The sequence below is a fragment of the Prorops nasuta genome, unplaced genomic scaffold, assembly GCF_024137725.1.
Source record: "Prorops nasuta isolate Cenicafe-Biocafe unplaced genomic scaffold, Cenicafe_Pnas_1.2 PNAS00019, whole genome shotgun sequence".
Classification (NCBI taxonomy): Eukaryota; Metazoa; Arthropoda; class Insecta; order Hymenoptera; family Bethylidae; genus Prorops; species Prorops nasuta.
The window spans coordinates 1,536,722-1,549,779 of NW_027116816.1; the positions used below are offsets into that span (position 1 = coordinate 1,536,722).

The 13,058-nt window shown below is 44.3% G+C and overlaps 1 protein-coding gene across 4 annotated transcripts in view; it reads left to right on the top strand.

Annotated features, from left to right (window-relative positions):
• LOC136780454 (rho GTPase-activating protein 20-like) overlaps window positions 1-13,058 on the top strand; it is a 66,710-nt gene that overhangs the window by 17,631 nt on the left and 36,021 nt on the right. For 3 of the 4 annotated variants that reach the window (XM_066738819.1, XM_066738820.1, XM_066738821.1), the window contains 2 exons: window positions 3,672-3,717; window positions 3,968-4,140. In XM_066738819.1, coding sequence (XP_066594916.1) covers window positions 3,672-3,717; window positions 3,968-4,140 — 219 coding nt within the window. Of the gene's footprint in view, window positions 1-3,671; window positions 3,718-3,967; window positions 4,141-11,167; window positions 12,469-13,058 lie in introns of those variants that run through there. The other variant, XM_066738822.1, reaches the window with a different exon arrangement.

Here is a 13,058-nt window from a genome sequence, read left to right on the forward strand (position 1 = left end):
GAGAGAGGAGAAGAACTGTGAAGAAAGTAAACTCTGCTGCTTTTGCAGATTTTATGGTCCATTGCTGGTCATTGAGATGGAGCGAGAATGGTGGTCGAGAGGGCTATGAATGGATTAAGGAAAGGTGAAAAAGTCTGTGGCTAGACCGGATATTAATTAAGAGAACTGGGAGACAAACATTAAGTGTGGCTGGGAGTATACTCGTAAAGAGAGTCTCCGTCTCTTTCTCTGACGACGCTACCGCTGCCACGGCAAATGGAGTGGTCAGTAATCGTCGTCCCCAGCAGCAAATGCCGGTAATTTTATTCGCATTAGCTCGAGACATTCTCGCGGTCGTTCGCCATTCGAGGAAAAAGAGGAATGGACAAAATTGGCACGCCCGTTGGACGAAGGGAGATGGATGGAGAGATGCTGTGGTTTGTCCGAAAGACGCACGGGTCAACTGAAAGACGTACGCTATATGGATATACTGGTATTGTACAGGGTGTCTCGATAACTTCTGCCAAACTCATCAATTTCTATAGACTGTAGGAATTTAGAAACACAATTTTCAAACCACATTTTTTATAGAACCTTGATGAAAAGTTATTAAAGATTAGATATTCTTCGATTCGAGGCTTCCTATTAGCCTTATGTTCTTTCGTTGGCCGGGCATTCCATAGGCCATTTGGAAACTGATATACTCGAGCAACATTTTCTGTGCCAGTAAATATTTTCCTATATAATAATAAAGATTTGTCGATAGAACGAAAAATTCACTGTAATAATGAAATTATTCTTGATCCATTGTATGAATTAATTTCGTTCGTTGTATTCCTATATATACTAGCTGTTTTTTCCTCATATACAGAGAATGTCAATATAAAAGGAATTTGTGTAATTCTTGATAAAACTTTTTGATCAAAGACCCAATGGAGAAACGGTATATAAAAATTGTACCTTTAAAATACTTGCTCCTCTCGTATAAGTTGATCGGTGCTGCACACGAGTTGAAGGGACACCCTGTATGCATGAAAAAGAGGGTCGAGAAAGAGAACAAAGGGATTAAAGGAAGATGACGATGAACGATTTGACATTTTCTCGGGAAAGTGCAGACAGGGACACCGGATCTCGGAGCAGGAGCGGTTTCAATTTCATTGGTCGCATCCATTTGTTCGTCACCGCCAGGTGTAGTATATACTATATACATATACGCTACAACGCACCGATCCCGATTTGCTTACGAAAAATGTCAACGCAGATTTCTTCACGCGTTTCACCATCATCAGCCTCTCGACGTGTCGTACGAATAAGACGAAGGAGAGGAAAAAAAGAAGCTCTCCTCGATGTGTGATTTATCGTAAGATCGCTATCGGTCACAAAAGGACGTTAAATGCCTTTCCAGGAATTTGTTCATTGATAAATGATAGAAATTCCAGGTTGATGGTCGGACGAGCGCGATCTATAGCAGGGGGAGAAGCTAGAGATACAAAGTTTGAAAGAAGCGATGATCGGGCCATTTTAGGGAGTACACGCGCGAGTCTCGAGAGAAAAATGATAGGGACTGTACGTGTGACGATCTATTAATAGATATATGTATAAGAATTCGAAATTTCGTTTCGCACTTTGGAAAAAAAATTACAGCTCGCTAAAAGGCTCGCTATACTATTGGGCTCGATGAATCCTCCATTCTCTCCCTTATCGGGGCATTTCTCATTTGCTGCTTGCTCTCCGATTTTTCCTATCCTATATATATGTACACGCTGTATAATAGAGTATAGCTGCTTCATCCTTCTCTATACGTGCAAAGCTTTAAGAGCTTGAGATTCTCCAGCAACGACAAATCCCACGTCGAAACAATTTTATCGAGAGGCTTATTTATCGAGTCTCTCCTTCGACTAATCCGACGTGATGTATATATAGTATTGTATTTCCCAATCCGGAATCCATCGATGCATCGCTCTCTCGTGACAGACGAGATTATTTAATTGTTCAATATTTTATCTCATGGAGGATCCAAAGGTTGTTCATTTTAACAGATATACATACATATATATATATATATATATATATATATATATGTATTTTTTAGCGTTAAACATGTAGCGAGCGAGATTATTGGAGAAAAATGGCATTTATAACGAACAGTGGTTAAATGGAAGAATCGATTAGAAATCTCAACGCTTTGAGATTTTATTACACGCGGTAATATAATATAAATGAAGTAATGAGTAAAAAATGCAAGAGGATTATCATTAGAAAATCACCCTGAACGAGCGAGTATGGCCGAGGAAACGTTGTTTCGCGAATCGCCAATGATTTTCGCATGAGCAGCAGCAGCGGTGCGCTACTTTTACCCTCCGGCACGGTTCGGAGAAAGTGCGTTTTAATGCGGTAGTGGTAGACGCGTTTACCCTTTGCCTGTGTTTGTGCATGATCGTGCACTCTCTCGATCCCTTTTCGTCAACGATGCGGCCAATATACGAGCCGGTCGATGTCGATGACTTTTTTCCCTGGTGACCCGAGCGAAGTAAGAAACAAATAATGTTCACCAACGAGACTCTCAAATCACGCGTCCATTGCTCCGACTGTCTATACCATCCTTCTTTTATATATGTATATATAGAAACAAGTTTAACTAACCGAGCTGTAAAGCAAAAAAAATAAGTGGACGAGAAGAAAGAGAAGAAAAATCCGATAGGATCTTAATCTTGAAAGCTTTTATTGCTTTGTTATAAATATTATACATGTATGTATATATATAGATTATAATATGCAAAAGAGAAATCGCGAGGGTATTCTTAAAATAGTAAGTGATTAAAATTAATGAGATTATAGGAAGATAATTTACTATTCATGGATAGGTTTAATATAAATGTGATTAAAAGTCTTGTCCCAGATGACTCGGTAGATCGGGCTTATCGATCAATGATCGATCTCGGAGGGGGAAGAAGCTTCTATACAGCTGCACGGTGAACGCGCTACGGACGGAAAATAATAATAGTAGGATGTACCGCCCACACAAACGCGGCGACTAATAACGGAAAGTCAGCTTCCTTTTCTGCCGTCGGAAGACACTGGCACTCGACTCGACTCGCCTGGAGATCGAATAACCTCGGTGTCGACGCTCCACAACGAAATATCGAGAATTTACGAAAATTTCCAAGAGGTCCAACGTTTTTCCTAATCTACATCTCGCTTTGGTATTGCAGACTCCGGGCGTTTTACGGTGATTCCTCTGTCGCGGCTACACGCACCTATACACACAAACGTATATTATATACACGCCTTTGCAGTCTCCTCTTATGGGGGTAAGACCTGAAAGTTTCAATAGACTTTGTTGAAACGGTATTTCTCGAGACATGGCAATTAAGCGAGAAGGAATCGAGCTCGTATATATATATATATATACATACATACTGCATATATGGGAAGGTATGGTCACAGACGGGCGCGCAGTTTTATTGCGATTACACGCTGCAGCCTCCGATAGATATGAATTCGTAGCTCGGGGCCAGGCCTGATTGACTCGCCTCGATAATTTTCAGCCTCTTATATATATGTATATATCTGGCCTCTTCCTCGCATGCGCGCGCGCGGGCATTCAAACGAGCCTTCTTTAGAGAAAAGAAGAGCATTTTACCTCATCCTGACGAAAATCTCCTCACACTTATCTCCTTTTCTGATTGCAGATACGCAGGACGTTGGATAATTGGGACAGCGATAGCTTCGAGTCACGTGAGTATATATTGTATATATACATATAGATATCTGTACTCTCGCTCATTCGCGTGAAATTATCATCCGATCCCTATCGCTGCACGAGTCGATCGACTCGAGATATGAAAGTGGCTTTTTTCCTCTCATGAACAATGTATATGTATATATATATATACCCATGTAGGAAGGAAGGAGGAGAGAATTGGGTTACAGAGAGTGCAGCTGAGAGAAAGAATCGAGAGTGGGATAATAGTCGTTGAGTTTTCAGGTGATTTATTTCCGGAGACGTTTTGGAACGCCTACTGGGATTATTTGGAAAAGTACGTGGAGGCTAGGAGATGCCTGGACGAGCTGAGAACGTCGGAGGATCCTCTCCAGCAGTTTTTTCATTCGAGCCAAGCAGCGGCCAGGCATTCCCCGTTAAACCTACTCCTCTTACCAGTGAGTCAAGCAAAAGCATTTTTTTCAACAATTTCCCAATATGTGGTTCCTCCGATCGATCAGCTCGAATATTCGAGATGCAGTGAGCAACAATTACAACGATGCAACAGCTCGCGATGCTCCATTGATTTTTCTCAAAAGCGACGCTCGATGCGGGACGCGTGAAAAGAGAGGTCCCCCTCGTGAGATGTGCTGCCTTTTCTCTATATGTATATACATATATGTTTACACCCATACATACGCGTGCGAGGGAAGATCGGAAAACGACCTTATGCGCGCACGCGGAGACTATTCCGTCGATTCGAGAAGAGACGTACGATCGTGCACAGTGAAAGTCTTATCTCTGTTGGCAGTGTGACGCAACGCGAGAAGAACCCACCAATACGAGAACGTCATCCTCGCGTTTAACCTTTCGAGCGGCAGCAGCACGATTTTTAGCGTGAATAGTGAAGAGAAAAGGGAGAAATAGAAAAAGAAGAATATTGTAAGAAAGAAATGTGAATGGTTATCCTATTTGCAAAGCTAAAAGGAGCGCTTAACCTTATCATTAGTAGCGCGGCTGCAGTTTATCGTCGAGTTTATCAATCCGATCGTTGGGCGACGACGTTGCGGTTATTCGATTGGCTCTCCTATCGTTTTCTCTTAGAAGGATAATCATCTCTTTAACGTATCGACTTACTCCCGGGAAGCAGCGACCTGCCGACTCAACGATAACTGTTATTAGAGCCACCTTATTCCGATATCGAACAATCCTCGCGATAGCCAACACCGTGGCACGTTTCTATTATATGCATACATGTGTGTGTGTGTGTGTGTAGTATACGCGCACGTGTGTGCCAGTTTCACCGTTTGGCAATTTCCTGGCCGCTAGCAACTTCCGTCCCTCGATCCGCGTGACCTTGAAAGAATTTATTCCTCTCCAAAGCATCCAAGAGATCCTTCGTCGAAACTCCAGAAGGAATCGCGCGAGAGATGCATTTACACGCATTGCCTTTATAACGCTAACCATTACCATAATGGTGAAGCGGCCCTACGACTAGGATAATTAGCAGGAGGTTAGCAATCACTCTTAAATGGTTAGCCTCGTTTCATCATTCTCCGACTACGGCCAGTATAATTACCGACTGTCAGCCCTGGAGACTAAAACTCTAAATTGCTCACTCGAAATTCTTATACGAATCTTGCCAACAATAGGAATAGTCCTCGACGATACAAGTTTTACGACGATGAGAATTTATTTCTTGCGCGTCTCTTGCTCGAATATAAAAACGTTCCTATTTATACAGATATGCGTGTGTGTAATAATACGTTGCTAAATCTCACAGTTACTTTTATCACAATTCAACCATCTGTCTATGTATATATATATATATATAACTTTCTCGCGCAGCTATTTTTCTCAAAGGCTGATTAATATTGCCTCTATTTCATTGTCCAATAGTCGTAGGAGCCTCGTTCCGTGTCGGATCCAAAACGAAACGGAAGAAAGATTGATCGAGCTTGTTATCTAGCGATAAACTCGCTCGCGCTCCATGCTGTAAATACGATCCTGCTGGTGTGTGTACCCTCCGGTACTCATAAATTTCTCCTATTGGCTCATCGACTCCCAATTAAGCAGCGTCGACGCGCTACCGTTTAGCCTAAGGATCCCAAGAATTCAACCAGGATTGTTCTCTCTATCACCGAAATTTTAACACTTTCTCCCGTACAGCTTTGAAATTGCCAGTTTTATGGACGTTCGAAATACACCCAGCAAACAACTCGTATTTTAAACTTAACTCTCTCGTTAATGCTCTGCTCAGTTTCAAATTTTCCAAATTTACACACCGTTGCTCCCTTGTAAAAAGTAATTTATTAAACTCTTGATAAGTTCTTTGGTAACGAGGAGCGAGAATACGTGTTGATTATCATTAGGAGACGTTTAAAAATAAAGCAATAATATTTGATATTGCTGAATTATAATTTATTTCTTTTTAGAATTTTTATCCATATCGTTCGTTATTGTTTACGAAAGAATTAAGCAATTGCAATTTTTATATAGACTCTTACATGGTACTTATTTCAACAAACTGTTTGTCTTCTTAAAAATTTTCTTCGTAAACAATCTAATGAAAAAATAAAAAAAATAGCACGTTGTTTTATTTCATAGAAGAGAGTAACTGATTTGAATTTCTCGCCAACGTTCTTAAGGTGATTATGAGCGGCAAGAGGCAAAGGTGGTATAACGATATGTATCGTACGTACACGCTTAAACTCTCTTACAAAAAGAGCACGACCTCTTAGCCCGTGTAACGTTCTTACGTTACGTTACGTCGCGTTACGTTACTCCTGGCACGTTGCAAGTATCGCGTGTGTATACAGCAATGCGCTTGGCGAGTGCGCGCGTCTCTGAATATAAATAACGCTCCAGCGTCGTCCTTTCCGCGAAATATAAGTCGAGATAATCATTCTTGGAATCCCTATGCAGGATCTTTCTCTAACGGTGGAATATAGACTTCGTGATTTTTCACTATATATCGCTTATTAATTACTATTATCAAATCGGACCTCCGAGCTCTAATTTCCCTCTTACAAAAATACCAATTTTCTTCATTATTAATTTCACACTTTGAAGGCCACATTAAACGGCGTATACCAGGGGCTCTCATCTTTTCGTATATTAAATAAATTAAATACGAAGGGACAAAAATTAATATGGTGTGAACGATCCATTGTGCTTCTCTATTTCGCAAAAAAATAAATTGATTTTGCATACTTGATATTCATAAAGATGTAAAGTATACTTGTTGCTAATAATGTCAATTATTTTATTATACAAAGTATATGGTTAACAGTTTTATTGTACGTGTCAGGCAAAACTGACTTAATCCGATAGCACAAAAATGCGCGGGGGAGATGAGTTTTTGGAAAATTGCAGAAACATTCATATCCTGACGTTTCGAATAGCGAATGAAAGTACGAATGGATGGAGGGGGGACGAAGGAATCGTATTGGATGCACGTAGGCGTCCTGCATTGGCCATAGGGAAAGGACCCACCGGATGCCGTTTTATCATTATCATCATCATCATCATCATCATTATTGTTATTATTATCGTATATATACGAAATTGTATTCCGTGGCGCGCTCGAATGTCTTTTTGAATAACAATCACTGAAATCCTCGTCTCGCGTATAATACATTCGATCCCACCTATTCGATAAAGATTGTGCAATCGTGAGCGGACGACTAATCGATTACGACGAAAAGAGAAAATATATCGTTGTTCGCGCACTTTCATAAAAATCTCGGCGATTTAATTAGGCTGTAAATCATAGGACTGGCCGCTGACTCGAGAGTTTTAGGAGGAGGAAATGAAAGTTGCTTATAATATTATATCAAGCACAACATATGTATATATATATATATATATATATATATATATATATATACATATAAGATATTCACCTGTGCGCTTCTGATTTACCTAAAGCGATTCGCGCTCAACAACGATCCGGCCTTTTTCCTTTTCACTTATATGTAGCTGCACGCCGAGATTGAATTACTAATGCGCGCCAATGCGATAAGCACGCATCCTTTCCCGGCCGCTATTTTCTGCTAGACATAGCGGAGATTCGCAAGATTGGTATCGCTAGCGGTACAGGACCGGCTCCGTTAGCGCGCACGATAGTCCTGCGGGATCGGGACTATCGATGAACGCGAAACCGGCGAAACTTCCTTATTATATTCTTTTTCGGCAAATTCCGATGAAATACGGGCAGCGGGGGGTGGAGGGAGAGGAGAGCTTTCACCGCGATGGAAAGCTAGCCGACAACGCGACGGACAAGGTACTCGCGCGCGAGTACTTTATAAGAGAGCTCGAGTGTAGTACTGGCAGTAGGTCAGAAAAATTCGTCCACTCTTTTACGGGCTTTTACTTTGCTTAAGGTCGAGGTCTCGCCGAAAGTGGGCTGTGTGTTTACTCGCTCGAGTACGTCGATACGCATCGAGCTATAACAGCTATTTTTTACTTCCCTCTGCAAACCCGCCTCTCACTTTCAAATGCCTCGATCAATTTGCTCCTTACCCTATTACGGCGATTCGCACTACCACCGTGCGACAAATCATCCAAACTGACCGAATTTCTCACTCGGGTTTTCACAATAATCACGTCCAAGCGCGAGCGAGATTACGCTTAACGATGTTTGCGCCCTCTAGCTCATAAATGTGAACTTGGTCCGATCGTTGCGAAGGGTGCGCGCGCATTCGTGAATCGCACGCGGACCGAACGCCGAGCCAATGGACCATGAATGAGAGCCGCTTGAGCGCGAGTGGCGCCACCTTGCGTGCCCGGCGTGGCATCAAAGCTAATCTCGTGGATGTTTTAGGGCCGCAGCAGAGTTTGGTGGTTAATTGTCTGGATCTATATGGAGCTGGTACGAGTTATTGTCGGGATTAATCGGTAGGATCATACTTATCTCTGCGTTCGATCTGTTTCCGGCCTTTCGGACTAGGGTAAACGCAGTCCCCATACCAGTCGCTAATCGCTTGACTTGTCTAACCTCAAACTTTCCCTCTCCCTCTATTCCGCGTTCTAGTAATATGATTTTTCCTGGCGAATCGACACTCTGTTTCTGCCGGCAATAAGTATATCTGATCCGAGAAACAGTTATGTAGATAAGGTATGTGTTTATATATTTCCGTTCTTCGTCTGCTGAAACGCGTAGTATGTTAGATATTATATATATCTAGCTAAAATGACAATTACAAAGAGCAACGGTGCGATACCGACAGTTGTAACGGCGTCGACAGCAGTTAGATCATTCTCTACACTCCATGCACTGCCTCTCGGAGGTGAAATCAAAGAATAACACCTCTCTCGCGCGTTGCTTCCTTTTCAACGATTATCGTGAGAAAGAAGAAATCTCCCCCGAGCAAATAAAGTTACGTAAGAAAAATTGGATGATATTTGATTAATGATATCGCGATTGTGTATCCGGTCAATAGAGCCGAGACGTGTACTGCGTATATCGATTAAATACCTGTATCATATAGATCGAGCATACGGCACACTTTGATTCTCCTTTGACTCTCCAAGCCACTTTCCCGCTGCCCCGCTAACAATGAGCAGTAAGCACACATTGCTCAGACGTGGAAAGGAAAGTTTGTCGGTCAAGCTTGGCTAGACTTTTATTTCCCGGTAATACGTACATTGGAACCTTCGATTTCGTCACGGCTGGCTGCTCCGACAATTTCCTCGGGAAACGCTACTATCGCCATTATTATTATTGTGATTATTGCAACGTTTTAGATCGAATTTCACGAGTCTCCGCGACGAGAGGGATTTTTCGCCAAAAACAATAATGTTTGTTCGTTGAATGGAGGAGCCGGCAGGCAAATAATTCGACCGTCGGCGTATAACCTCGAGCGTGTTATATGTAGGTACGTGTGACGGCAAGAATACATATGTATTGTAGCGCGCAACGATGCGACGGGAAAGCGATGGTGCGAGATAGGAGAAGTTTATTTAAGCCTTCTCCTATGGCCGTGACCGCTGCGCTTGCTTGTGAGAAGCATCCTGAAAAGAAAGATACGCCGAAAATTGCAGCAGGCCTGGCCAAATTTTTCTCTCCCATCTCTTCCTCGGATTCCCTCTATTCTCGATTCTTGCCTTCCTGGAAGCTTTCCTGATGCCAAAAATACCTCGCAGGATACTTTTACTCGGCCAACGCTAAATTTCCAGGGTGTTTTTTGCTTTTTAACACACACACACACACACACACACTTGTGTATTTACGCTTTGCGTAGCCTCGCTTAATTGGCGTCATAATTGAATATATAGTACTCGTGCCTTTTTCGGCGAATTTCCTAGAATCCATAAAGTTATCCAGCTAATATTATGCACATATCGCATATACGTATATATAATGCACATAGGGAGAGAGATCTCTTCGGAATAAAAGCAATGGAAAGAGTTGAAAAGGGTAGCAGGAAAGAATGGCGCACGCGATAATGAAGCGCGGAGAGTCGGTTGATGAGCGCATCGCAATTATTTGCCGTATATCTCGTAATCAAGAATCTCATTGGCATACAGTCCGAGAAAAGGGGCTGTGCCGTGTGCGGAGGAATGCTATGGATATCAGGTGATTCGCGCTAATTATGTGTTCGCTCAATAATTGCCAGTCGTACCCGTGTACCGAGCTATACGATTAATCAAGCTCATCTGTTCGTATAGAGCGGAGAGAGTAATTCAGGTTTTGACGCGTTCCCACTATAATGATATCGTTCGAGTAATAAGGGAATGCCTTAGCGCTGATTCGCCTGCCTGCCTGACTGCTTTGCTGCTGCTGCTGCGCGAGCGAGCGAGCGAGCGGTATACATGTATCCTTGACGTGTTCAATACCGCCGCCAAACTGCCAACTTTGCACCTGCAACAAAACTCGCGTCATTCATTGCACAAATCTCGCTCAATTTACATTCTACGTATACCATGTAGCTCATTTTCACCTTTTTAGCGAGCAATATAAAAACTCACCTTGCTAGTTTCTCCATGGGAGAGATAGATTCAATGGCGTCTCGTGATTGGAAGGAATTAACGAGGGAATCACTCGTGCGTCTGGAAATTGAATTTTCAATAATCCGGAAACGCGCGCGCGCGCGCGCGCGTGAGTAGAGACATTCCGGTGTATGGAAGAATCGTGTACGCGCGCGGGGCGTGCGTTGAGAGAAGGGGGGAAGGGTGTTACCCTCGCGGCAATCGTGTAATACACATACATGCGTAAGAGGTAGGGGGAGAAGGAGACTGGAAGGTTTGGTGGTTTCACGCGATGAGACGAGCGAGAACGGAGCGCGTAAGGCCCCCGAGGGAGACCAAGTCCCGGTTTCCATGGAAACGTCGAGACCGTTCGGATGTCTCCGCGGCGATTCGCGCTCGCTCGAGCGGCTTCGTGCAACCTCGGGAGAGCTCGGCCGGGTCCCAAGCGAGGACAAGCCAACCGGTCGGACAGCACCGCGGTACGCGGCGGCAGTATTCGTCTTCGCGCCGAGCCGCGTCGTTCATCCTTCGCTTTTTCTGCCTTCTTTTCACACAAACGCTCCTTCACACCCTATCTTCTCCAATTTGCTCGCTCTCGTATCGTCCATCCTCGTTGTTGCTTGGCGAGCGCGAGATAACTCATCGGCAGTCGCTTGGATCGTCCACTACGAGATCTCTCGATCGATCGACGATCTTTCTTTCGCACGGCCGAACCTACTCTCCCTCCCTCCCCCCACTCCTCTATACCGAGACTAGCGATTAGAGTCTGCGGTACTCGCGTGTCGCGTGTTCTTCGACTGCTCCGTACACACCCCCCCCCCCCCCCCCCCACCTTCTTGCCCAACCTTTGGGGATTGTTATTATTAACACGAAAAGAACGCGCGCGCAATGTGTCTGTTGTTTCTTGCCTTGTGTATACACGCAGTGGTTCGTGCGAGGTGCCTTTGAAAAACTGACGACTTTTTCGAGTGTGAGCGAGCGCATCTGAGAATTTGTCAGTATTTTGAGAAAGGTAGAATCGGCTGGACGCAATACATATTTGTTTAGGGAGGAGCGGAGAAGAGGGGCGGGAGGCAGGCACAGACAGGCAGGCGAGCAGACGGACGGACAGCAAGCAAGCAAAAGCAAGCAAGACTACTGTCGATTCGCGTTGTGTTTGCGAGAGAGCTGCACGCCCGGAGGCAAATACCTGTGTGCTGGAACGATCTACCGGCTGTGCTGGCTGACAAGTCGTTTCTAAAAAGTGGCGCGGGCGCGCGCGCACACGCTGCTATGTCTTTCCAGAACAAACCTCTGGGAAAAGTCGCGCCAAGTGCTTTTCGACGAACCTCGCATAATTGACTGTAGTAAAGCGCTACTATGGGGCTTCCGAACGGCTTACCGGGCAGAGAGTAGTGTGCGAGTGTGATGCTGCGCGCATGTCCGATCGTAATGCAAGAGGAACGAGTCGATTTGCTTTGAGCGAGTAGAGAGGGATCAGTGGACACACGATGACAATGTTCGGTAGTCTGGTTCAGAGGTTAACGTCGCCGGTAACCTCCCCTACGAGTCCCCGGCGACGTTTCAAGTCGCCCCCTTCCAGGTGGGAGGTACAGAGCGATCCGGAAGACGACGTAACTACGCCGGTGAGGAAGTCTCGCGCGAAACATTTGTTGGATAAGCGCAAGAGCAAGAGCAGGGCGCGCGATTTGAACTTGCAAAACGATCAGGCGCAACCTTACGGTAACGGAACGGCGGCGTGGCAGGAGACAGCCGCCATCGCATTCCCACTACGGGGCAGCAAAAGTTTGGGCAGATTGGACGGCACGAAAGAGGTTAGTCCCTATAGATATATACATATATTATGCCTCTCATCTACCATGTTGACATCGCTAAACCCATGCACGATTATTATTTTAAACTCGACGAACGGTGAAAGGTATACATATATGTTCGATATGGAGTTTCTGTGAAGAGGCAAAATTTGCCACACCCCGAAGCGACGCCGATACTCCATTAACGTTATTATGCTCCTCTTTGTACGATAAGATCGGCGATTGGCCTGATGGAGAACGGTAGCCGAATTCTTCGCATCTCCCTCTCCCCAAATTCGCTACGGCGCTTCCACGAATTCTGCAATAAGGTAAACAACTGGATTCTCGGTATCGTTGAGAAAGCCTCGCTGGAAATCCCGAGTGACGGAATGCTTTTTTGCTTTCGTTGCTGAAAGAGACTTGACAAATCGCTGTAGGTAGATTTGGAGAAGCGAGCGCGCGTTCATTCGCGTTTAATTGCTTATCTATATCCTGAGAGGATAGGTGGTGCGCGCGCGCGCGCGGAGGATTCTCTTTGCCGATGGACGGACGGTTGGTACATAGACACGAAAATTCAAGAGATACACCAACGATATCTTGAAAAGCACGAG